Source organism: Elephas maximus, chromosome 7 (genome assembly GCF_024166365.1).
Source record: "Elephas maximus indicus isolate mEleMax1 chromosome 7, mEleMax1 primary haplotype, whole genome shotgun sequence".
Taxonomy (NCBI): Eukaryota; Metazoa; Chordata; class Mammalia; order Proboscidea; family Elephantidae; genus Elephas; species Elephas maximus.
Genome location: NC_064825.1, coordinates 106,191,901 through 106,219,482, shown reverse-complemented (window position 1 = coordinate 106,219,482; position 27,582 = coordinate 106,191,901). Strand labels below are relative to the sequence as shown.

The window sequence follows — 27,582 nt, the reverse complement described above, 5'->3', positions numbered from 1 at the left end:
GGAACACAAACTGGAGCTCATTGCATAGATGTGTCTTAGATGTCCACAGGTTGGATTATTAACATTCTTTCTGGTCTCTTGAGAGTAGAACTAACCATAAGTCTGCAGGTCCTCTTGATCATTGTTCAGAAGATACCTCAGCTTTTCACTGTGGTAAAATAAATTCCCCTTTGTAAAATAAAAAATGTCTTTTCTAAAACTCAAACATCATGGTATCACGTCACAAAACAGGTGATAGATGCAATTTCAGGACCAAAGAATTATATTGTGATTTGTGATGTTGGCTACAAATTAGGATTTTATTTGAATTCCGGAAAAATCAAGAAACAGCATGCCCCACAAGCAAAATAATCAATCATTACCAATACTTCTGTAATTGCATGCCTTTCCAAAAAGCAGATGACCAGTGTAGGCCAAACGGTGGGCTACGTAATTTTTGTGCCAATATACCCACTAGTAAAACGTGAAGTAACACTCGTTAATATAAAAAGCCAAAACAGATGAGCTTTTTCTAAGAAATGATGGAGATGGAGGGTAATGATCAACATACCAAGGTAGATTCCCTACTGGCTGCCCTCCTGAAAAGCTACAGGGGAAGTAGTTACAGCTTCATGTTAAGGCAATCAATACTGATAATCAGTGCTGAGGTGATGACTCAGGGCACAAGTTCCGACATGTCATCACACACCTCATTGACTGCACTTTCAAGCCGCTGGTTAAGATGGGGAAGAAGGTGGTGTCCCCTTAACCACGAAGGCTGAAGAGGAAAATCAGGTTCCTGCCCTGATTAATCATATATTTTCATGAATATGCTACTACTTCCCAAGGGATAAATGTTGAGGAGACAAAATTGTGATACAGACAAGCTTCTGCTACTTCATACTTCTGTTTTATTCCATTTCAGTTTTCATCAGGAGAGGAACTTGTGCTTCTATAATCAAGTGACATAAAAGCCCACAGCGAAAGGACCAAGGATAATAATGTCCAGCTCTGCCAGGTTACCTAGCACCTCACAGAAAATCAAATCCTATCGTCTTAAAATCAGCAGTAATATGATAGCGGTAAGAACAAATAAGCATTATATGCTGATAAAATGTGCCAGACATGGTTCTAAGAGCTTTTGAAAATATTCTAGGAGATTTGTATCTGTTACCTTATTTAATCCTCAAATCATGCATGTACTGGTAGTTTTCTGTATATTAATTTATTTGATTTTCAAAACAATACTATCCAGTATGTAATATCTTATTGTTTCCATTTACAAAATAGGACATTGAGGCACTCAAATAAGACAATATTTCTTTGCAAATTTATTTGGCTAAATTTTTATGTTAAATTGACAACTGGGTACATTCAGTACAACTAACACAGCCATCTCACAGCCATCTCTATATTTCATAGTTACTGCAAAATATGCAGTAGTATACATTCACATGCGTGCAATGTATTGTTTCAACTCTTCCAAGATAAAACGAGAAGTAAACAGACACTGAAAAATCCAAAGTAGCCGCAGAAGATATATATCTTAATGTTAAAAATTATACAAGAACAAAATTGCTTACACTTCAATTAGTCTGCATTGTCAATTTCCATGAGAAAATTATCAGAGCAATTATTCACCTTTTCTAAAACATATTGTTTCAAAGGCTGTTTCAGTAGTATATGTATAAATAATAAGTAATTTACAGAGTTTAAAATCTTAATGGTTTTCACAAATATTCACTGTGAATGGAAGAGTAGGGAAACTTTTGCAGCAACAAATCTAGCCCAAAAAGAGCTAAACTTCACTATGATCTGATATTAAAGAGCTTATTGCTATACATCTTCCATCTGATGTCCTGAGAACCAATGAACTTCACCTCTCCCGACACCAACTGCCATCTGTCATTGGTAATATCAACTTTCCCTGATGATAAATGCTATGTACATGCAGGATATAGACTCACTCTCCCAAACACAAACTGATAGATCTATCCATCCATCCATCTACTCAGCCATCCATCATTCACCTACCTAGCCATTAAACACACATGTAATAAGAACATGAAATGTACCAGGTGCTGTATAACAACAACAACAACCCTTTGTTGTGGAGTCGATTCCAACTCATACAAAAATAAACCAATAATGTATGTTCCCAGCAGCCAAGGATCGTCTAATGTAGGCGGGTTAACAGTAGGTCAACAAATATCTTCAATACAGCATGATAAATAATTTAATGAATAAATACATAGAGTATTTTAGGAACACTCACTGGAGAACAGTTAAGCTATCGTAAAATTCAGAAATAGTTCACACAGTAGAAGCATTCCAAAAACAAAAAAAAGAACACAAACCCACTGCCACCGAGTCAATTCTGACTTGTAGCGATCCTATAGGACATCGGAATTGCCCGATAGAGTTTCCAAGAAGGTCCTGGTGGATTCAAACTGCCGACCTCTTGGTTAGCAGTCATAGCACTTAACCACTACACCACCAGAGTTTCCAGTAGAAGCATTAGAAAGGGAATATTTCTGGAAGAAAAGACAGAGAATTGGAAGACATTGTTGTTGAAAAGTTCTCTTTATTTTTTAGCAAATACTGATACATTTAAAATTGTTGAATCATAAGCTGTGCATGGGGTAGTAGAAAATGGAGAGATTAGAGGGGATATTAGTCCTCAAATATTCTCAAATGAAATATGTTTTATTTTTATTTCCATTAATTTGAATGTCCAGTACCCTTCCAACAGTTTTTTTGAGAGCATTCTTCACATCTTTGTTTCTGTAGCTATAGATTATGGGGTTAAACATGGGAAAGACAACTGTATAAAACACTGCAACTACCTTATCAGTGTCTAGAGAAGAGCTGGGGGTAGGACGTAAGTACATAAACAAGAGTGTCCCATAGAATAAGGTGACAGCTATGAGATGGGAAGCACAGGTAGAAAATGTTTTGGTTCTGCCTCCTGAGGACTTGATGCTCAAAACAGTAATAAGGATACAGAAGTAAGAGATAAATATGACCACAAAAGTGCTGGTCTGGATGAAGCCACACAAGGCAAAGAGCAGAAGCTCAATGATACTGGTATCTGCACATGACAAAGCCAGGAGAGGGGGAATATCACACAAAAAAAATGGTTGACAACATTGGAGCCACAAAATGGCAGCCTGAATGTGAGGCACACATGCACCAGTGAAGTCATACTTCCACTGAAGTAGGCCAACGCAACGAAACAGATGCAGATTTTCCTAGTCGTAAGTGTAGAATAGAGTAATGGGTTGCAGATGGCTGCATAGTGGTCATATGCCTTTGCTGTCAGGATGAGGCACTCAGTATCAGCAAAACAAGCAAAGAAAAACATTTGTAGTGCACAGCCATAGGTAGAGATGCTCTTCCTAGATGCTAAGAAATTTACCAGCATTTTAGGAGCAACTGCTGTAGAATACCTGATGTCTAAGAAAGATAAATTGCTCAGGAAATAATACATGGGGGTTTGAAGGCTTGAACTGACATTAACTAAGATTATCAAGCCCATATTTCCTACCATAATTAACACATACAGCATGAAAAATACCAGGAATAGTGTGACTCCGAGAGGTAGATAATCTGTGAATCCAACAAAAATGAACTCAGTTGGCCTGGTATAATTATTCTCCAGCATCTTCTTGGTTTTCTTATTTTTCTCATTCAAGATAGGTGTTATCAACAGATATGAGCTGACTTCAGTGATGAATGAACTAAGGAGGTCATTCTTCTCCTTTTTAAGGAAAGAAATGAATGGTTAGTAAAATCAAAGTGTTGTATTTTCTCTGGCAATTTTTTTTTTCTGTTAAAGGATATAATTAGAACTCACTCTCAATGCCAGATGATTTCACTCAGAAGGTGCTGTTTTGTGATACAGTAACTCATTAAATCTATGGACATTAGGATAGACTATTAGTTCCTTTCAAGCTGAAAGAGGCTTAGCTGATGAAACCTGGTACGAATTATGAAAATTGGCGGGCTCTTTAGGGGCAAAGATCAATGTTTCCTACCTTAAAATCACATTTTTCTTTGCAAAGACAAAGAGTTGAGAAAAATTCTGGGGAAAAGAAATGCTCACAGATAGACTAGATAGTTCCACAGAACAAAACTTGTGATCCGGGGAGGTAGCCTAACATAATAGTGAAGAGCACAGTTGCTAGGCAAGAGATGACTGAGTTCAAACCTTAGGTTTGATATTTAATGTTTGTGTACTCTTGGTAATGCTACTAAAACACTCTGTGACAGAGCAATAAATGAGTAAATATATGTAAATTATGTGACTAGAACATAACCTATATATAAGTGTTTATTAAATATAATACATTAAACATAAATAAACCGATCTTTGTTTCTATTTTTTTCTTATTTGATTAGCTTAAACTATCCTGGTGGTTGTCTCAAAATTGATCTTGTCATTGGCTTCATGTCTTAAGCATGATCTAGAGTCTCTTACAAAGATAAGCCTGTACTTGTGTATGTGTGTGTGTGTGTGTGTGTGTGAGTATGTGCAAATAAGCTAGAGTAGGAATGGAGTATTTTACAGGCATTAGAGAACTGAAATTTTACAGGTAGCTAATGGGAATAAGCAGCCCTAGTGGTGCAGCTGCTAAACGCTCGGCTGGGAACCAGAAGTTCAGTAAAAAAAGAGTTTTGAAGATTTCTGTCATGAGTACAGATTTAACAATTTCTTCTTGTACTGCTGAGTCTTTGTGTTATATGTTTTAAAGCTATGTAATTCAATATTAGACTGTGCTATATGAATTGTCATCGACAGTTATGTAACTGTAATACACGAAGAATTATGACTGTGATATTTTCTTGATAGAGTAACTTATCAAAAAAAAAAAAAAATACCACTCTGCCTTTTTTAAAAAAATGCTACATAGTGCTTCTGATGTTGAAATAGTTTCTACTGTTACAGGAATTTCACAATAAATTATTCAATTATAGAATATTAGTGTTGGAAAGAACCTCAGCAGTGATCTAATTTATATCTTTATTTTAAGTCACATTTACAAGATTATCCAGTGAGTGACATGTTCATTAATGTTTTTTAAAAGTGTAAAACTGATCCATAAACAGGTTACAAACTTCTTGAAATCAAAATCCAACTTTCCTTCCTTGAGCCCCCATGGCATCTAGAAGACTGTTTGAAGTGGTTCAATATTTAATTGTTGAATGAGATACCAGTTCTTCCAGATCAATTTCACTGCTCTTGAAGGATTCATCTCGCAATACGTTGAACTCAGATTAATCTCCTAAAACAAGTTTGGCCCCATTGGTTCTCATGGAAATCTTACCTGACAAGGTGGCTATTACCGAAAGGTGTCCATGAATTATTTTCTGTTTGAGATTCTGTTTGAAAGACTTATGTAGAAGAGAAAAAAAAAAAAAAAAAGAAGCAACCACAATAAATTCACTTGTTCTCCTTTTCAAGTTATATTGTGTTGTGATGGCCAATACACAGGATCTGGAATTAGGCAGAATAAGTTTAAATTCAGGTTTGACTCTTAATCCATAATCCATAGAACTTCTCTGTTTATATTTCTGTTTCTGTTTAATTAGCATATTAATATATCATAAGGTTGAAATCAGGATTAAAATGTGTAACTTATTATAGTACCTTTTTACAGGGTTTGTTATCTCGTGGATACATAGAAAGTTCTCACTATTTCTGATCAGTTATTATCATCATTGCTATCACTATTACACTATTGTTGTATGTAGTCCTGTCGATTCCAACTTACAGCAACTCCAGTGGACACAGTAGAACTGCCCCATAGGGTTTCTGAAGGCTGAAATTTTTATGAGAGTACATTGCAGGTCATTTCTTCTGCAAAGCTGCTGGTAGGTTCCAACTGTTGACTTTCAGTTAGCCTAGTGCTTAACCATTGCACTGCCAGGGCTCCTTACCATTACACTAATATCATTATTATTACTTAATAATTCAATATCTAGCTTTAAAACTGTAAGTTTTCTGAATTGATATTTATAGGAACAAATACAAAATGATCAATCATATTATGAGTGCATATATGCTGTGTGTTCATAGAATCTGAGGCTTAGTTTACATATTCAGGGAGTTAATTAGACCATTGGATTCCCCCAAATTTGAAAAATAGCTCACTCACCTTTCCTCTAATGGCAACAAGCTGCACAACAAATTGGACAGTGGTATTTTCAAAATGCCATGGATATGGATGGGCTCAGATCCATGTCACTACTGCTCTTACTCCCTTACATGTACAAACACACTCAGGCTATGAGAAAAAAAACAGAGTCAACAGAAATACATTTTTTGTCTAAGGTTAGCTCATTATCATTGCTACATTCACAAGAGACAATTTGCTGACGCTTTGGGAAGTCACCTATCTCAGCACCATCTAGAATTTTGAATGTGGAATTTATTTTGTATGAGATGTTGGCAACATTTCTCTCCAGATTTTAGAAATTGTCTTATAAGGAATGATTATTTATCTTCTAAAAAAAAAAAAAAATTTTTTTTCTAGCCTCTGACAAATAGGACATTGTCCCAGGATACTCCCCAATCCCAGGAGATCTTTGGATAGGCAATTACTCTGTTTCTAGTGCTGTGGCTGCTTTCTTTTAAAAATGAAAAAGATAAAGTTAACACAATTTACTATGATAAACCACTTAGAACATACAAGTGGTTCTTTTTTGGGAGATCTTTGATTAAAATAGCAATAATTATAATAACTTTAATTGTGCCAATCTATAGGGAAAAAAAAGCTTTCTTATTCAAATTCTGTAATTTCTCTGAGTAACAACTATCAATTCAGATATTCAAAGAGACTTTGCAGCAGTTAGTTTTATGTGGAAATGTCAAGGTACAGACTGACTACTTTTGAGAAAAATGCCAAGGGCCATGTTTTTGTTTCTCAGTTGTAGGAGTGACTGGGAGGAACTATGTCTTGAATGATAAGATGCAGTGGTAAGAGCTTAATACTCACCCAACATGGGTTTGACTCATTTTTTATTCACAAGAGTGACATTGACCTTAGTCAGCCTTTTTTTAATTTGAAAATTGTGAATAGTTTCCCACATTATCAGATTCTTGAGAATTAAGGGAGATAACACATATAACTATTTAACACCATGTTCAGCAGATTGTATTTGTTTATATGACTATTAGCTTTCCATCACAATTATAGCAGTACTTACAGCAATATTTCTTAATACTTTCAAATGCAGCTCTTGGTTTTAACTTTCTTTAGATTATTGACACTGGAACAGTCTTATACCCTTCAGAAGCTTAAGGTGCACGGAATGCAGAGTGGATAAATGCATGGCGCCAGCCTTAATGGAAACAATTAGCCTCATTCCTCCATCTGGTGAGAAATTTAAATAAGTTTTTTTTATAGCTTTTAGGGGGACTTCTTTTCTAGTAGGGTGAATATCTGTGTTTTTAGGAAAAAAAAAAAAAATTCCTTAAATCAAAACAGCAAACTACATGAAGAACTAAAACGTGGAAAAATTGCAGAGTAAAAGGAAGTACCACAATTATTTCTTTTTCTTTTATTTCTTTTTTTATTCCTTTTTTCCTCCCCTCTATCCTTCTTTTCTTTCTTCCTTATCCCATCCTCCCTTCCTTCCCTTCCATCATTTCTTTTTCTCCCTTTTTCACTCATTCACCCACTCCCTTCCTTCAACCTCTTCCCTTCCTTTTTCCAGTCCTCCTATCCATCTTTTCTTTCTTTTTCTTCGATCCTTCCTTCCTTCTTTCCTTCTTTCCTCCCTCCCTTCCTTCCTTCCACTCTCCCTTCTTCCTTCCTTTCTTTAATAAATCTACAAGTCTGGAAATAAATAAATAAGTAAACATTTTACTAGGTGCACTTTTTAAAAATTTAATTGAACTTTTTTCTTTCTACTTGTAATGCATAAATTATTAAAATGCAAGGGTTAATTATAGGGTAATAAAGTATTTTACCTATAGGAAATTTGGCTGCAGACAGCAGAAAAACAGCTAAACAGCTTTCTTCACTTTAAATACTACACAAATTTGCAGAAGGGATATTGGTTAATTCATAGAATTCACAAGGAAGCTGGAAAGACAGTCTGAGAAAACTGGCAGGAACCAAAGGAAACACAACATAGTGAAGATCTCCCCATAGGAAGAGTTTACTTCATAAATGGCAATGCCAATATCACTATTGGGTTTGCTGCCGTAGAATCACCATCCCTAGTAACTTGCCTACTTGATGTCGGACCGTAGTTTCCCTAAATACCCTCCAGTGCACTCCTGGATTTTGACTCTGATGCAGATATGGTGAATAATCTCTCATTTTTCATAACTTTCTAAAGACTTAAATTCAGGGCTGGGACTTTGTATTCATCAAGGCTAGTTCACATGGCCAAGCTTTTGTTAAGGAGCTAAAAGAAGAGATATCTGTTTCTCTGGGCTGCCTCTGTGGGGGCCTGAAAAGCACCTGTGGCGTTCTCAGCCTCCAATTCAATGGCAAGACTACCCCCTACTGTGAACCCTGGAGGAAATAGCCCTCCCTGAATATAAAATCCTCTAAAGCAGCTGAGCTAAGAGTTACATAAGTAGGGTAGAAACATTTTTCTAAGTGTGTCATCACTTGAACCCTCAGCCTATTTTAGGTGCTCCATCCACATACACCTTCCTTGAACCTCCTCTTCGTTACCAATTTTATTCTTTCAGGTTCCTGATTGTCTGATCAAACCAAAACAGATCTTTCCTACAAAGCCATATAGATGAAACTGTTTATATTTGGAAGCTCTGCTTCTTGGATGCATTCTGTAACATTGTCCAATTCTTTAGAAATTCCATTTCAGAGGTTATAATACAGCAACAATCCATTCCTTGCAGCATTTGTCATCTCCTGGAAAGCCAGCTGCCAACCAGGCTCGGGTTGTCTTTCACTCCTGTTTTACCCGGACATAGAGAGCTCCCCCCAACCTTTGGTGGGGTTGAAGGAAGTGCCGCCCTGGGATAGGAAAGTAAGGGAGGGGCTCCTGGAAATTACTCGGACTTCAGGCCGAGCTTCTGATCTATGGATTCCGTGAGATAATAACATTCTTCAGGGAAGGCTTGTCTTTACCAGTAAATTAGCCTTATAGCTCTGTGCTCCCAATAGAACATTTGGGACATATAATAAGCTGGTGTGCCTGGGTCAGTATTCAGTCTCAGTCACCACCCAGCGACAAGTCAATGTTTATTTCTCAGTATGGGAAAAGAGAACTCTCGGAAACAAATATTTGTTATATTTAAAATATCTAAAGGTTTTGGCACTCCATGTTACACCTCAATATACTAGAGTCTGTCTAGGGGCACTGGCGTCTGGGTATCTAGGGGCAACTGTATCAAAAGATCAAAAGTATAGAACTCTTTGTACAGCAGTCTGGAGAACGCTTTCTCACTGTGGATCCTACACAAACTTGCTTACCTTTGAGACGATTCACTCCGTGTGGCAAAAGTGAACTCACTCATGTAGGATATGTAGCCTCCAAAACTGGAAGGGGCCTACGAATTAATTGCTTTTCATTGTAGGTGGTGGTGGAGAGTACAAATTTGAACAAAGCATGCTTCCATTTGGTGAGGATATCCCAACATGATCAAGACGACTAGAATCATAGAAAGTACCCCAAGGGAGAGGTGGTGGCGGTGATGCTTGTCACATTCTTGTATTTTTATTTTCACATACTCGCATTATTTAGCAAGGCATCTAGATTGTGTATATTTCCTGTTTACACATTATATTAACCTTATGGTGGACAGGTGAGCCATTTCATGGGAAAGCAAGAAACAAACTATCCCCCCCCAACACCGCCTCGGATTTAGAAATTTAGAGACAGGTACTGAAAGTTCTTTGCTTCTCCTGCACCCCCACCCCCAAATAAAAAAGGAAGAGTAATTTTGGAGGTATGTTTGCCTTTTGTGGGATAAAAAAAAAAAAAATGAAGGTAAAAAAGCATTATCCATAGCAAAAGCTGCATTCAGGGCACCATGTGCTGTATTTAAGAGGACAATATATGGAATAGCAGTGAAAAATCAAAGTATGCAGCTTATTAAATTCATAAAAATAATTCCCTGTTGTTCTGAAGATAGGGTAGTGGCAAAACTAAGGAGTTAAAATACAGTTGAGTAAGAATCAACAGCACTAAGATTTTGGTATTGGTACTGTGCTGTAAAGAGTTAACTTAGCAACCTTGATTACTCCCCAAAGCCTGTACAATCCAAAGATCTTAGGATCTGGCCCTTGACTATCTCCTGGGAAGTCAGCTCTGAGTACTTGAATGTTCTGCCTGATAAAAGTGTCTTTTTACACCTGAATTCTTGGGCTAAGTAGGTAGTTTATACTAACAAAGTGATTTACTCTGAGTGACTATTTTCTGTTTGTTTTTTGTTTTTCTGTATGCCTGCTTTTGGCCATACTATATCTTTTTGATCTCTGGGGATATACAAGCTAAAGGCTGAATAGCTAAGGTCAACCATACCTGTGCTTCATACCTACATGACTGATCCTGAATAAATGGAAGCCGGTGCTCAGATGAGCTTCCCTGTTTGGCAATATTTTTTACGTGTTGTCACAAAACATTGCTTAGAGAATTAAGCACTCTCTGTTGTATTTCACTGGAAGGAGACAACTGGAAGTTCAAGCCTGGTTTCTCCTGGGCTCCACCTTATGTGCCTTTTTCCTTGCCAATTTCAGCATGTATCCTGTCACTGTAGTAAACCATAATGATGAGTATAATGACTTTACTGAGATCTGTGAGATCATTAAAACTGAGAGTGACCTTTGTGACCTCTGACCTGGGTATTACATTCCAAAAATATCTTCATGTATTTTGTTCTTCTTTTTAAATTAAGATTTTAAAAATTCAACATAACTTAATTCTTCTGTATAAAAAAATAGAACTTAAAATCTACATGTATTTCAGCAACAGAAATGGCTACAAAAAGACATTTTTCCTACACTCTCATCTTTAAAATGTATTACATGAATTTGCCTTATTAGTACTAAGAATCTTATTAGAGTAAAATGTTAGCATCCTGAGAATAATCCTTATATAAATGACATACATAAAAATGTTCTCAGTTCAAGAACCAATGATATATAAAACTAATCATTTATAAACGGAATAAGGAGCCCTGGCAGTGCAAACGGTTAAGTGCTCTGCTGTGAACCAAATGGGGATAAGCTCCTGGGAAGGAGAAACTGGCGATCTGTTTCCCTAAAGACTGCTGTTGCTTTTGTCAAGAAAACCTTATGGAACAGTCCTACTCTGTCACATGGGATTGTTGTAAGTCAAACACAACTTGACAGCACCCAACAGCAAAAACAACATAAAACTGAATGAATTAAAGGATTTTTAAATTTATACCTTAAAATATAAAGAAATTCATTTATTTATTCATTATTTCATCTACATATATTTATTGACTGTCTACTACATGGCAGGCACTGTTTTATTTTACTGGATAGTGATTTTAAAAGTTCATGCTCTGACAAAGTTTATTAGGAAAGTAAAAAAGTGGAAAAAATAAACAGGTAACTGATAATGGTAAATACTGCTATGAATATGTCCTATGAATACAATTAAAAAGGTTTTTGTAATTAATGGCTTCATGATCCCTTTGAAGTTTAGGTAAGTTTTTAAATTTTTTTTAATTATAGAGAAAATGACAATCATTTAATAAAATCAAGATATATGGAACTCTGAATCAACAAGAATAAAGTGAATACCATCTTTTTTTTAATGTAAACCAATGATTAAGAAAAAAATTAGCTCATTTCAATATACCTTTTCAAACTACTTTTTTTTTTTAATAGTTAAGTAAATAAACATGTGAAAATATGGAACTTACTCTACAACTCATAAACTTCCATTTGATGAGTACCCAGTTTATACTGAGTCAAGAGACTACAATTGCCAGAATACTGGAATATATCTTCTAAGCGTCTTCAGTGTAAACTAGTATCTGAATTATCTAATAAGATGAAAGAGAGTAAGAATAAAAATACAGATAATAAATATATAAATACAGATAATGCAGGTTGAATAGATGTGTAAATTCTTCAGAGTCTTCAATAAATTAATAAGTGAAACAAGTCCTTTGGATTTAGCAAAAAGCAGGTAGCCAATACCATTCAAAACAAAGGTACTTGTGGTGAAGACACACTATAGAAGGTCTTCATTATTGGTAGCTGTTGTCTAGTCAACTGACTCAGAACAACAGAAAAAAATATTGCCTGGCCCTGTGACATCTTCATGATCATTGGGTTCTCAAATTTATAGTTGTGTCTACTCAGAGATCTGTTTGCCATTCCTCCTGTCTTTAGAAAATAATTCTAATAAGCTCAACATTTTAGCTCTTAAAATATTCACTTTTACATAACACAAACGCATATATTGTTACAAAAAATATCAAGAACATTTGTTATCATCAAGCCAATTTTCCCAGCTACCTTTCTAGTCCTCTCTGGTCCATTTTTTTAAAATTTTTCTACTACTGTAGTAGTCTATGTTGTTTGTCTATATTTCCCACATTATCAGAGGAGATATACGTAGCAGAACAGTAATGTTTGTACCTGTGAACATTATACCCTTGCTGGTAAAATGATCCCTTAAGGTGTCCTCCAAGAATGAAGAACACCAAAGACATAAGGGAAAGATGAGCACGAGAGACAGAAAGGGCCAGAGAATACATCAGCCTGAGACTAGAAGAACTAAATGGTACCCGGCTACCAACGATGACTGCCCTGACAGGGAACACAACAGAGAATCCCTGATGGAGCAGGAGAACAGTGGGATGTAGATTTTAAATTCGCATAAAAAGACCAGACTTAATGGTCTGACTGAGACTAGAGGGACCCCAGAGGTCATGGTCTCTGGACCCTTTGTTAGCCCAAGATTGGAACCATTCCCAAAGCCAACTTTTCAGACAGGGATTGGACTAGACTATAAGACAGGAAATGATACTGGTGAGGACGGAGCTTCTTGGCTTAAGTAGACGCATGAGACTATGTGAGCAACTTCTTTCTCCAGGTGAGATGACAAGGCAGAGGGGGACAGAAGGTGGTTGAAAGGACATGGGGAACACAGGGTGGAGAGGAGGAGTGTGCTGTCTTATTAGGCCGAAAGCAGTTAGGAGTAAGTATCAAGGTGCATGTAAGTTTTTATATGAGACTGACTTGATTTGTAAACTTTCACTTAAAGCACAATAAATAATAGTAATAATAATAAAAAAAAGATATTCCCCCAAGTTTGACAAAGTTTTATGCAAATAGATTTTCCTTGCTTATGGACATCCAATGAGGTTTATCACATCTTTTTTCGCTTGTGAATTTGGTCTAGAAATACTATTGTATCACCCCTTATAGAATGATAGTCACCGACAGTAATTGCAAACAACCAAGAAAAAAAGAGTTGAAATCATAAAAATAAATTTGGTATGGTTATCTATTTTCCTACCTGCTCAGGCAAGAGTATTTCTTTGAAGATGGTCACAAAGAATACTAGGTAGTTTCCCATTCTCCTTAATTTCACTGGGGAGCAGAGCTGAATTGTAGGTTACATTTACCCAGATGTACACACACAGACTGAAGAAAAGTACAAATTTGGTAGTGCTCTATCTATTCTTTTGGAATAAGCTAAAAATACCAAGAAAGAAGAAATGTAAACAGTCAATTAAAAAATGAATTATCTGCCTTTGGTGAAGAACTTTAATATAACACAGAGAGCAGAAGCCACGCCATGATGCAAGCTCCACAGGTCAGATTCCATCAGCTTTGAAGTCCATATACATGTGCTTAGTGTCATATTGTATTTCCTTTTGAGATTAAGCTTTCTGTCTTTAGAGAATTGACTTCACAATTAATACCTACATCTAATCCCCATAGCTCCTCAATCCTCTTGAAGGAAAACAAAATAAAAGTACCTTAACATGTATTTACTCAGAAGGTATCTCAAAATTTACAAGAAGGTAATTCATCTTTACACTGCATTTAAAAAAGAACGAAATTTTTCTTTTTTAACCTCCAAATGAGGACCTTAATAATAATGAAATTGATAGACTACACAGGTAAGATACTCTCTGGGAAGGACATTCTAAGGATTTCATACTGTTGTTTACTGGGGTGCAGAAATACCCTGCCTGTGTCATCCTCGTAACAACAACAAGCATTTGGCTCACTATACAAAATTATCCTTAAATGTATAATGGGTGTCAAAGTATCTCTCAGATTTAATTGTCAAAATTTTTCCTACTTAGGGTTATACAAAAGCTATTTCTAGGGGGGAATGTATGAATTTTGGAGAGATGATCATAGTGGTTTTAAGGGAGAGAAAACATTATCTTTGGGTTAAATCCGCATAACCGTAAAAAGAACCAAAGAAACTTCGGCAAGAATATTTCTATCCTTTACATTTTAATGTGCCCTGGCATACAAAGAAGAGAACAACCAATGTTACATTTGCAGAAGCTGAACTGGAGTCTGTGGACTTAGATAAGTGATTTAAAAGGCCTCCAACCCAGTTTCAAAACAGACAATCCTTTGTTAAAACAAAATACATTTTCCAGTAGTACTCTATTTTTCCTCTTACTTCAGTCATTTCATTTACTATTCCATGTTATCCTAGGTTTTTATTTTTATTTTTTTTCTGTGTGTAAATATCCTTATTGACATTTCAACTTCTTCCTGTAAGGTTTTGGAGAGGGAAATATTTACACTTGATCCAAAGTTTAAACAAAATCTCTTTGTAACAAATGACCAGAAAAAATCATACCTCACTGACCGAGTCCATCCTGCTGGGATTAGCAGACACCCTGGAGCTACAGATCATCCTCTTTTTGCTCTTTGTTGTGATTTACACACTCACAGTCCTGGGGAATGTGGGGATGATCCTGCTAATCAGGGCGGACTCTCGACTTCACACACCCATGTATTTCTTCATGGCTAACTTGTCCTTTGTGGATGCTTGCTACTCGTCCACCATCACCCCAAAGATGCTGGTAGATCTATTGTCTGAGAAGAAAACCATCTCCTTTGCTGGCTGCTTCCTGCAGATGTATTTCTTTATCGCCCTGGCAACAACTGAATGCATGCTGTTTGGGTTAATGGCCTATGACCGCTATGTGGCCATATGTAACCCACTCCTTTACTCCTTAATCATGTCCAGGAGAGTCTGCCTTAAAATGGCAGCTGAGGCCTTTACAGCAGGATTGCTGAACTCCATGGTTAACACAAGTTATGTAAGCAGCTTACCATTGTGTGGTTCCAATATCATCCATCACTTCTTCTATGACAGCCCCCCTCTTTTTAAGCTCTCTTGTTCTGACACACTCCTGAATGAAAGCATCTTTTCCACTTTTGCTGGTGTGAATATGTTTGGAACTCTGCTGGTCATCCTTACTTCCTACTGCTACATTCTCTTCCCCATCTTTCGTATGCATTCAGGGGAAGGGAGGCGCAAAGCATTCTCAACTTCTGCCTCCCACTTGACTGCTATAATTCTGTTCTATGCAACCTCCATCTATACTTATCTGTGTCCCAGGTCTAGTTACTCCCTGAGTCAGGATGAAGTGGCTTCTGTGTTCTACACAGTAGTGATCCCCATGCTGAATCCCCTGATCTACAGCCTCAGGAATAAGGAAGTAAAGAAGGCTTTGTGGAATATGACTACGAGGAAAAGAATCCCTTCATTTCTGATGCTGCCTGGTTAATTTTTCTGAACTAAATTGAGTATTTAGTTATTTCCTGAACAAAATAAAGTTTTTGATTAACTTCCAAGGGCTAATTCAAACATACAGGTTCTCATTAGAATATTTTCAAAGTAAACACATTCTTTTAATACTCAAATATCTGTATCTAATTAGAGATAAGATAAATTAGACAAATAATAACAGGGGCATGGATGTTTATGTTATAATCAGTCTATATGGTCACTGGGTCTTTTAAAATAGAACTTATTTATAATGCACACTTGGCTGTGGAAAAAAGGAGATTAAGTATTTAGAGACAAAAGTCACAATATCACATAGAACTAGCCATATAGAATATTTTGGTCCACCTATTCAATGTTTTCCCATATGCATTCCTTTTTACCACTTGTTAAGATAACTGTTAGCTATCTATAACATATTTCATAAATGCTTTGAAGTTATAATGGACTTTTTTTTTTAATTTAGTTATATATATCATGGAAAAAACTATAAAAAATCATGGAAGGGGTGCTTAAATCAAACTTCAGGACTAAACTTTTATTACACTTTCAAGCTTTTATCTTTCTGTTTCTCTCTCCCTATCTATACGCACCTACATTTGTTAAAGAATGAGTATGACTTCATGCAAAAATTGGCTCTTAAGGACACTGCTGACTGATTTGAATGCGCCAATGAGAGCACTCCTTTCATTCCCTGACCTTTTTCTTGGAACTTTCTGAACCTTTCTTCCCCTTTCTGTCTTCCAGAGTCACACACACATAAACACACATCAAAAAAAAAAAAAAGATACAACCCACTCAGCTATTACAAAGGGTTCCAATAGACGACAGACTTTTAAAGGAGGTAGCTGAGTCTTCAATGGATGAATCTAACACAAATTCTTTATTAGGTTCTTGATTTTCTTCATAGAAATCTTCTTTCAATTGGTAATAGAGAGCAATTGAAAGTCACCTTAAATAAGTGGGAAGCACAATTAATATAGAGATTGCCATCAAAGATTTACTTACAATGTGTGTTTTAAGGAAATTATGTATTTATCAAATCATCACATAATGAAACAGTAATATCATGTGGCTTCCGCTGTAAAACTTAGGGATAGAAAAAATGTGTTGGAGACGCAATAGAGTCATTCCGATGTTTGGGGTTTTCAGCATGTCTTATTTTGAGCCATGTTCTGTGCTGTCTAACTCAGCTGTCCTCAATCTGATTAATCTCATTTACAAAGTCTACAGATATTGCCATCTTTGGAAGCTAGTACCACCTCCTGATGCTGGGTCCATTTTAATTCATTGAATATGTGTTTTACGTAGATTTTGATACTTTCTCTAACTCCTAATTACATGTAGTAAAACTTTTGTTTTTAAAAAATTGTCAAACTCCCTGGCTTATTGTTCAATGTATTTATATGAAAAAAATTCAAAAAATTTTATTTTCTCTAACTCAAAGGAAATTTTGCTTTAAAAACTAATGAGAAACATAATTTTATATATAATGTGATTTCTTCACCTCTTTCTTTAACATTTGACAATATTTATCAAACCCTCCTTTATAAAGTTAATGCTCTTTTTGTCTCTTTGCTATAGTATCCTAATTATTTTTATTTTTCTACTTTCCCTATCTCTCTTGTTTTCACTTAAATATTTGATGTTACACCCTTCCCAGACTTGCACAGGTATCAATTAATACTTCACCTTTGCTCAATTTTTTTTTGGATAATGAATTTGTTAAAGTTAATTAATGGAATCTGAGATATTGCCACTAGGTTTTGTTCTGCATGTTATGTTCAGTAGTGATTATCCATTGCCGCCAAGTCAATTCCAACTCATAGCAACCCTATAGGACAAAGTAGAACTGCCTCCTAGGATTTCCAAGAAGCACCTGGTGGATTTGAACTGCCGACCTTTTGGTTAGCAGCCATAGCACTTAACCACTACACCACCACGGTTTCCCAATAGTGATTAAAAAAAAAAAAAAAAAAAAAAAAAGATTGCTATCAAGTCGCTTCTGACTCATAGAAATCCTATAGGACAGAGTAGAACTGCCCCATAGAGTTTCCAAGGAGCACCTGGTGGATTGGAACTGTAGACTTTTTGGTTAGCAGGCATAGCTGTTAACCACTACACCACCAGGGTTTCCTAGGTGAGGCCAAATAGAGACTTGGTTTACAAAACGTGAACATTACGAAGCTGAAAAAGTAAATAAAGAACTTGGAAGAAATAATGGAATTCAAGAATCATATGGATTCAAATAATAAACCAAAAACATTAATGTTATATTACTAAGAGACAGAGTCCCATATATAGACAGAAAACAAATGTGTACAAATGATTTAATATTAAGGTATAGAAATTTTTGAATTCACTTAAATGTCAACTAGCATGTACACCATACTTTACATAGCTCTACTATTATCTACAGGAAGTCATGCTTCTAGTTATAAAATAAGACTAATGCCCTAGTTAATTGAAGAAATAATTCCATTTTAATTCACACTGGTCCTATAAAACCAATGATGGTATATTAATTTATAGTCAACATGCTTCAGAGGAGACAAATAAACACTGTTATGCTAAGAAGGTAGTAGTACCCAAATTGTCCGGGTGTCTAGAAAAAAAAGTCAAAAAGTGGTCAAGTTGATATGAGAATATTTAATCTGTAAAAGAGGAATACAGAATGACTTAATAGCTCTATTGAAAACATGGGATATATGTCAAATAGAATGTGTCAAGTATAGAATGCATGTCAAACAGAACCTGTGACATCAGAAAGTAGAAATGTAGTCACTGTAGCTAAACTTAAATACAATTTACTGCTTTGACTGGGAACTTTGTACATACTATCAATGAGATTTTCTTTCAATTTTGGTATTTTAATGCTTCTGCGAAGACGTTGCCCACATCCATCACATTAGAGGTGTTTGTGTTCGGTAACTTACCAAAAATGATTGCCCCCAGCTTTGTTACTAACGTAGGAGGTTATAAATACTGACCACGGAATTTTGAAGCTTTGCAAGCCAGGGATCGACCTGATTAAGATCTATGTCAAAAATTTGTCTGAATTTCTGAATCGGGCTGCAAGCCCTCAACCTCCAGAATTTGTATGATAATTTTAACTCTGTATTGTCAAATGAATAAACACATAAAATAAATAAATAAAACATAGTTTTGTTTCATTGAGATTTTGTTGAGGACATGTCAGATTTATTAATATACTAGCAGGAGAAGAAACAAGGTGAAAAAAAATTGTGATTCGGAGGGAGCAGGGGAATAGAGGAAATCCTGGTGGTGTAATGGTTAAGTGCTATGGCTGCTAACCAAAACGTTGGCAGTACGAATCCAGCAGGTGCTCCTTGGAAACCCTATGGGGCAGTTCTACCCTGTCCTGTAAGGTCTCTGTGAGTGGAAGTTGACTTGATGGCAACAGGTTTTTATTCTGTTTTTTAAGGGAATAGAAATTTTGTTTTTATGGGAACAGAATGCTTACATAAGTACCATAAAAAAAAGTGAAAGAAAAGTTGGTTTTATTTCATGCATCATAAAATCATCATGTTGAAATCATGTGTTAACAAAGAAGACTGTGTAACAGAATCATTAGAAATGGTAGATTTGGCGAGCATTAGTTAGAAGGAACAAGCACACAGCTAAAGAGCAAATGGTAAAGATATAACTCTGGCTGATTGTAATGCCATAGCTGTGTTCCCTGTAGTAGTTTACCAGCTAACCGTGGGCTCATATAATGATGTCAGAAGCAGAGTAATGAGTAACAAGTTGTATTTTTAAATGAGCCATTGTCGATGATTTTTTTGTTTCCAATTTCTTAATCTTGATTTTTCCTTTAATAATAATACATATTACATTTCCCCCCCTGGGCATAGGCTGATAGCTTCGTATCAGAAGTGTTGTTATTGTTAGCTGCCTTTAAGTTGATCCAGGACTCATGACAACACCATGTATACAGAACAAAATGCTGCCCGGTCCAGCACCATCCCCATTATTTATTGTGGAGCAGACCATTGTGACCCATAGGTTTTTTTTTAGAAGCAGATCACCTTTCTTCCTACTAGATCTTAGTCTGGAAGGTCCAGTGAATCCTGTTCATATCAAAGCAACACACAAGTCTCCAGTGACAGACGGGTGGTGGCTGTGTATGAGTTGCATTGCCCAGGAATCAAACTTGAGTCTTCTTCATAAAGGTGAGAATTCTACCACTGAACCACTGTAAAAGACTGTATAATGCGTATTTTCATTTCTTCTCTTAACTGATTTAAAAAAGCAATTGTATAAAACAATATGTATATGATTTCTGTTTGGGCCTACAAAGCGTAGAAATAAAATATATCTGACAATAACAGCACACAGGCATGGGGGAAGGAAGCTGTGTAGGAGTAAGGAAATAACACCTGAAGGTTGTGCCAGTCCAGAGGAACAAATGAAGAGGACCAGAAATGGTAAATAAGAAGGTTAATGCAGTAAACATTATGAATACATACTTTTTTTTTTCTCTTTTCTCATTGTCTTTTATTGCATAAATCTACATAAAGTAATGGGCTCAAACATAGCAGCAATTGTGAAGATGGAGAAGTGACGGGCAACATTTTGTTCTGTTGTACAAGGGGTTACTATGAGTCAGAACTAACTCAGCTGCACGTAACAACAACAAAAAACAATGTAAGAATTAAAATAATTTATTTTGGCGTTTATAACACACAGAAATACAAAAAGTGTAACAGTAATAGCCAAAAAGGGGAAAGAGAGAATAGAGCTACATAGAAGTAACATATTCTTATCATTAGAATTACGTTAGTACAAATCTGAAGGAATCACTGTTAAGTTTTGGTCTATATTGTAAGCCCTAGAATAAACACTAAGAAATAACATAAGAAATAGTAAAAATATTATTAAAACTTACACTAGAAAATATTCACACTTTGCAAAAGAAAAGATTAAAGGAGGAATGGAGAGAAGAAAAAAAAAAGAGCTACATACAAAACAAAAAGTCAAATGGCTTCAAGCATAAACACAATCCAGTCAAAATAATCCAGTCAAAAGTCAAAGGTTGTCAGACTAGACAAAAAAAATTGAAGATCCTACTATATATTACTGAAAGGTGATCCTACTATATATTACTGAAAGGTGACAAATTTTAGATTCAAGGACACAAGTAGATTGAAAGTAAAGCAATGGTGTTTGCATCGTGATTGTCTACTTTGCCTTTCTCATAAAGTGCTGAAAAAAAGTAACAATTGACCAAACCAAAAAGGTAAAGTATAAAAGATCTGTAAGTTTCCAGAGAAATCCAGTTGATGGGATTCAAAGCTCTGAATGGAAAGCTGGAAATTTGAACATATGCAGAAATAGTGCAAGTTCCTCTGTTGTAATCAGAAGGACAGGATAAGAATGGAAAGATGAAGGTATGTTTTTGTAGATGCAGGTAGATTTTCATATTTATTACCAGGCATTTGAGGATATTCCTATCTGATACCTTCTATTTCTTCTTTTAACATGTTAATGTGAGGTAGCTAGGTGAATGGAATAGGAGTATGGGACATCAGAAACTACAGAATAGCAAGAAAGATTTTGAAATATTCATGTCAGAAAGAGTTTGTTTAAGCCAGTGTGGCACATTCAGACTCAATTAAAGAGAGTCTGATGAAGAGATTGTTCAGAAGATGTGAACAGGAATAGTGAAATCAACGGGAGCTGGGAAGGTATCACCAGTGTTGACCAAAGAAGCTAGAGAAAGAACCTATTCAGGAACTTGGAGAGGACTGCAGCCAAGGACGATGAGTTCTGTGATAAGATAAACCAAACTAAACCCACTGCCGTTGAATTGATTTTGACTCATAGCGACCCTATAGGACAGAGTAGAACTGCCCCACAGAGTTTCCAAGGAGCACCTGGTGGATTTGAACTGCTGACTTAACCACTACGCCATCAGCATTTCCTGTGTTAAGATATACGGCCTTTCATATGAAAAAATGCCACCACAGATCTTCAGCACAGCTGAGAAGGAACAAAGGAAAAAGTGCATTACTCTTTTTCTTCTCAAATGTTCATCTCTTTCATCTCCATTGGCAAAAAAAAAAAAAAAAAAATTTGCTATTAGTTCCACCTCATGGCAATCCCCTGAATATCAGAGAAGAGCTTGCTTCAAATGGTTTTAAATGGTTGAGTTTTCAGAAGTTTATCACCAGGCCTCTCTTCTATGCACCTCTTGATGGATCTAATCTCTAAACTTTCAGTTAACAGCTGCATGCACTAACCATTTGCATCACCCATCGACTGTCTTCCCTTGGCCAAACCCAATCAGAAGCCAAGTTCAAGGAAACCTGAGTGATCAAAACCAGAGTTTAGTGACACAGGACATAAACGAAAGCAGAGTTGGGTGGGAAATGGAAGTGGGCCAGCAAAACACTGTCTGAAAAAACGCTGTCTAGCATGGCTTATTTCTTTTGCCTTTCAGCATCCACTCTTGTCCTTTATCTTCAAGGAGGGGGAAAAAAAAGACAGGGGGAACACAAAAGTTCCATTGCTACCATATCAAATCAGGTGATGTAAATTCAGTATTCCTTCCATTTGGATCTTAAATAGAAAACATAGCCAACACCAGTCCTCTTCGTATAAGGCAGTCAGTGCAAACAGAAAACAAATATATACATATATGTAATTAGCAAAACAATATAAATGCATTTTAGCTGTTGAGGCCAGTTTAACATTCCCCATTACTCTTTGCCGGAATTTAGGTTGGTCAGTTTTCTTTTCCATTGTTTTTTGTTTTTTTTTTAAATTTGGTGTTTATGTGTGTGCGTGTTTGTGTGCTGATTCAAAGCTTCATTCTAATAGAATTTACGTATTAATGGCCTTTGTAATTCTGGTGGTTTTAGTTTTCCATTCTTCAGCGCTTTAGTTAACCCAGTAAAATCTCTGGTTCCAGGCATGCTCTTTTTTAATTCTGTCGTGCAGCAGAAACACATTTTCCTTCCTCGGTAATATTGAATATTTAATAATCATCCTACCTGAGATAATGACCTTCTCCCCTTCCTATTCCTAAATTGCTACAAGGAGCTCCAAAAGGCTGAATGTGAGGGCAATCACAGCTTTCATTTAATTGAAACTTGACTTTTTTCTCGGTGGAACCGTTCTTCTCTTGAATACTAGTAATTCAGTAACAATGCAGTGAGCCCAGAGTCACAGGAGGACGAAGTAAATTAAAAAACACAATATTATGTTAGATCTAGTTTTATTAGTGACTGTTCTATTTCCACTTTTTGAGTTCCAAATCCAATAATTCTGACTGTATGGGAGAAGATGCCCCTGTCTCTCTGTTAGCTTCTGTCTTCTATATCTCAAAAGAAATTGACTTAAAATGCAATCTTGTAGATTGAGTCCTGACTCATTAACATAATTGCCTCTAATCCTGCCTCATCTACATCATAGTGGTAGGATTTACAATGCACAGGAAAATCACATCAGATGACAAAATTGTGGTCAATTACATAATGGTGGAAATTATAGCCCAGTTGATACACATTTTTGGCAGGCACAATTAAACCCATAAGAGCCTACATGAGTTATATATGAATTTTCCTAGAGGTCATTCCAACAAAGCCTGGAGTTGCCATTTTTAAGAGCACAGCTGCTAACCAAAAGTTACTAACCAGAAGGTTGGTAGTTCAAACCCACCCAGCACTCCCCAGGAGAAAGTCCTGGCAATCCTCTTCCTTAAAGTTTGTTGTTATTGTTGCTAGGTGCTGTCAAGTCAGTTCCAACTGATAATTACCCTATGCACAACAGGATGAAACACTGCCCAATTCTGCAGAATCCTCACAATCATTGTTATTCTTGAGCCCATTGTTGACGCCACTGTGTCAATCCATCATGTTGAGGGTTTTCCTCTTTTTCACTGACCCTCTAACCTACCAAGAATGATGTCCTCCCCCAGGACCTGGCCCCTTCTGATAACATGTCAAAAGTATGTGAGACGAAGTCCACCTTCCTCGCTTCTGATAAGCATTCTGGCAGTACTTCTTCTAAGACCCATTTGTTCGTTCTTTGGCAGACCATGGTATATTTGATATGCTTCACAAGTGTCATAATTCAAAGGCATCAATTCTTCTTCAGTCTTCCTTACTCATTGCCCAGCTTTCACATGCATAAGAAGTGATTGAAAACACTCTGGCTTGCTTCAGGTGCTATTTTGTCCTTAAAGTGACATTTGTGATTCTATCACTTCAGAGATCTTAGCAGCAGATTCATACAATGCAATGTGTCAAATGATTTCCTGATTTTTCCTTCCATGGGCGTTGATTGTGGATTCAAGCAAAATGAAATCCTTAACAACTTCATTATTTTCTCCATTGATCATGATATTGCTTATTGGTCCAGTTGTGAGGATTTTTCTTTTCTTTATATTGAGGTATAATCCATACTGAAGGCTGTGGTCTTTGTTCTTCATCAATAAGTGCTTCAAGTCCTTCTCACTTTCAGCAGGCAAGGTTGTGTTATCTGAATATCGCATGTTGTTAATGAATCTTCCTCCAATCCTGATTCCCCATTTTTCTGCATATAGTACAGCTTCTCAGATTATTTGCTTAGCATACAGATTAAAAAAAATATGGTGAAAAGTACAACCCTGGTACACACCTTTCTTTACTTTAAATCACACAGTGTCTCCTTTTTCTGTACCTATGATTGCCTCTTGGTCTAAGTACAGGTTCCTCATGAGCATAATTAAGTGTTCTGGAATTCCCATTCTTTGCAATATTATCCATGATTTTCTATGATCCACAGAGTGCAATTCCTTTGCATAGTCAACACACAGGCAAACATCTTTCTGATATTCTATGTTTTTAGCCAGTAAACAGCTGACATGAGCAATAATATCCCTTGTTTCACACCCTCTTCATAATTTGGCTTGAATTTCTGGCAGTTGCCTTTTAATGTACTGCTACAGCCACTTTTGAACCATCTGCAGCAAAATTTTACTTGTGTGTGATATTAATGATATTGTTCAATAATTCTGTGTTCTGTTGTACTAACTTTCTTTGAAATGGATACAAATATGCTTCTCTTCCAGTCGGTTAGCCAGGTAGCTTTCTTCCAAATTTCTTGCCATAAATGAGTGAGCGCTTCCACCTCTACATCTGTTTGTTGAAACATCTCAGTTAGTGTTCTGTCAATTATTGAAGGCTTGTTTTTCACCAATGCTTTCAGGGCATCTTGCGCCTCTTCCTTCAGCACCATCGTTTCTTGATCATATGCTACCTTCTGAAATGTTTGAATGTTGACCAATTCTTTTTGGTACAGTGACTCTGTTCATTACTTCCATCTTATTTTGATTTTCCCTGCATCTTTTAGTATTTTCCCCCATTGAATCCTTCAATATTGCAACTCGAGTCTTGAATTTTTTATTAAATTCTTTCAGTTAGAGAAATAAGGAGCATGTTCACCTCTTTTGATTTTCTATCTCCAGGACTTTGCACATTTCGTTGTAACACTTTATCTTCTAGAGCTGCCCTTTGAAGTCTTCTGGTCAGCTCTTTTACGTCATAATTTCTTCTTTTCTCTTTAGCTACTCTAATTTCAAGAGCAAATTTGAGAGTCTTTCCTGACACTCATTTTGGTTTTTTCTTTCTTTCCTGTCTTTTTAATGACTTCTTGCTTCGTGTATAAAGTCCAATTGATGTCATTCCACAATTCCTTTGGTATCTGGTCATTAGAGTTCAATGTTTCAAATTTATTCTTGAGATAGTCTCTAAATTCAGGCGGGATATACTCAAGGTTGTATTTTGGCTCTTGTGGACTTCTAATTTTCTTTAGCTTCAGCTTGAACTTGCATATGAACAATTGATGGTATGTTGTACACTTGGCCCTTGGTCTTGTTCTGATTGATGCTATTGAGCTTTTCCATCCTCTCTTTCCACAGATGTAGTTAATTTGATTCTTGTGTATTCCATCTGGAAGGTCCACATGTAGAGTTGCTGTTTATGTTGTTGAAAAAAGGTATTTGCAATGAAGAAGTCATTGGTCTTGCAAAAATCTATCCTGTGACCACCAATGTCATTTCCATCACCAATGCTGTTTTCCAAGTAGCAATCCCTCTTCTTCATTTCCACCTTTCACCTTCCAATCACCAGTAATTATCAATGCATCTTGATTGCATGTTTGATTAATTTCAGACTGCAGAAGTTAGTAAAAATCTTCAATTTCTTCATCTTTGACCTCAGTGGTTGTGGCATAAGTTTGAATAATAGCTGTACTAATTGGTCTTCCTTGTAGGCATGTAGCTATTATCCTAATATTGACAGCATTATACTTCAGGATAGATCTTGAAATGTCCTTTTTGACGATGAACATGATGCCTTTCATCTTCAATTTGCCATTCCCAGCATAGCAGACCATATATGGTTGTTCAACTCAAAACGACCAATACCAGTTCATTTCAGCTCACTAATGTCTAGCATATCTATGTTTATGTATTCCATTTTTAATGAGTTCCAATTTTCTTACATTCATACTTCATGTATTCCACATTTTGATTATTAATGGATGTTTGCAGCTATTTATTCTCATTTTGAGTTGTGCCACATCAGCAAATGAAGGTTCCAAAAGCTTGACGCCACCCACATCATTAATGTCGACTCCACTTTGAGGCGGCAGCTCTTCCCCAGTCATCTTTCAAGTGCCTTTCTTCCTGAGGGGCTCATCTTCTGGCACTATATTTGACAATGCTCTGCCACTATTCTTAAGGTTTTAATTGGGTATTTTTTTTTCAGAAGTAAACAGCCAGCTCCTTGTTCCTAGTCTTAGTGTGGAAGCTCACTGAAACCTGTCCACCACGGGGGACCCTGCTTGTATTTGAATACTGGTGGCATAGCTTCCAGCATCACAGCAACAGGCAAGCCCCCACAGCATGACAAACTGACAGGTGCATGGTGGCCCCTAAAGATTCCAAAAATTAAAAACAAACAAAAACAAACAAACCTGTTGCTGTCCAGTCGATTCCGACTGATAGCAACCCTATAGATTACAGCTTAGAAAATCCTATGCGGCATTTCTACACTATCACATGGGGTCAGTATGAGGCAAAAATAAACTCAACTGCATCTAACAACATTAACAGAGACCATTCCAGACCTACTAAATCAGACTATGTGATGTTAATAGCTGACCATTTTACCATTTGAATATATATATATATATATATATATAACTTTAAAACCAATTTTCTTAACGTAATTCCTATTCCATACACACTTAGGTCATCTTTGAGCTTCAATCACTATGAATATGTATGGGTGGTGAAATAAGCTGAGTTTGTTGTGGGTGGCATATTTAGGGATATAGAGAGTGATAGAAAAGATCAAACAGTGCTGGAAACAAATCATCTAGTTTTATTTCTACATTCCTAGAAATAATCAATGGTGTGCTAACAGTCTCATATTATGTTAAGGGACCTTTGTTTCAAAGAATTAACTACTTTTGTGTAATGAAACCACAAAATAACTGAAGTTCCAAAATCTAATCTTGAAGATCAATCCTTTCTCTGACTGTGAACAAGTGAGGGAAGAGATTGAATAATATGATGAAAGGTAATTGTGTTGTTTAATTAGGAATTAGAGACACGTTCAGTGGTTTGCTTTTTTTTTTTTAGTCAGTGGTAAATTTTTTCTTATATTTTACTTCAGATGCATTTGCTGCCTTTCTCTGCCCCTCTGTTTGGATTCAGCCAATTAGCAACACCAACAGTAGCTAAGATGTTGGAAGCTGGGGAGAATTTGGGGCTTTCCTTGTATGTTTTATCTGCTTCTGTACCTTTTCTCTGCCCATGTCCTTTAAAGACTACATATACTGCAGAGTGTTCTTGCA

The 27,582-nt window shown here is 36.3% G+C and overlaps 1 protein-coding gene and 1 pseudogene across 1 annotated transcript; one reads left to right on the top strand and one right to left on the bottom strand.

Moving 5' to 3' along the window:
• Positions 1–2,669: 2,669 nt before the first annotated feature.
• On the bottom strand, positions 2,670–3,643 carry LOC126080209 (olfactory receptor 5AS1-like; annotated as a pseudogene).
• Positions 3,644–14,758: 11,115 nt separating this feature from the next.
• Positions 14,759–15,715, top strand: LOC126080208 (olfactory receptor 5F1-like). The gene has a single exon (XM_049891478.1). It carries the CDS (start codon positions 14,759–14,761, stop codon positions 15,713–15,715), a length of 957 nt encoding a protein of 318 aa, XP_049747435.1.
• Positions 15,716–27,582: the final 11,867 nt, after the last annotated feature.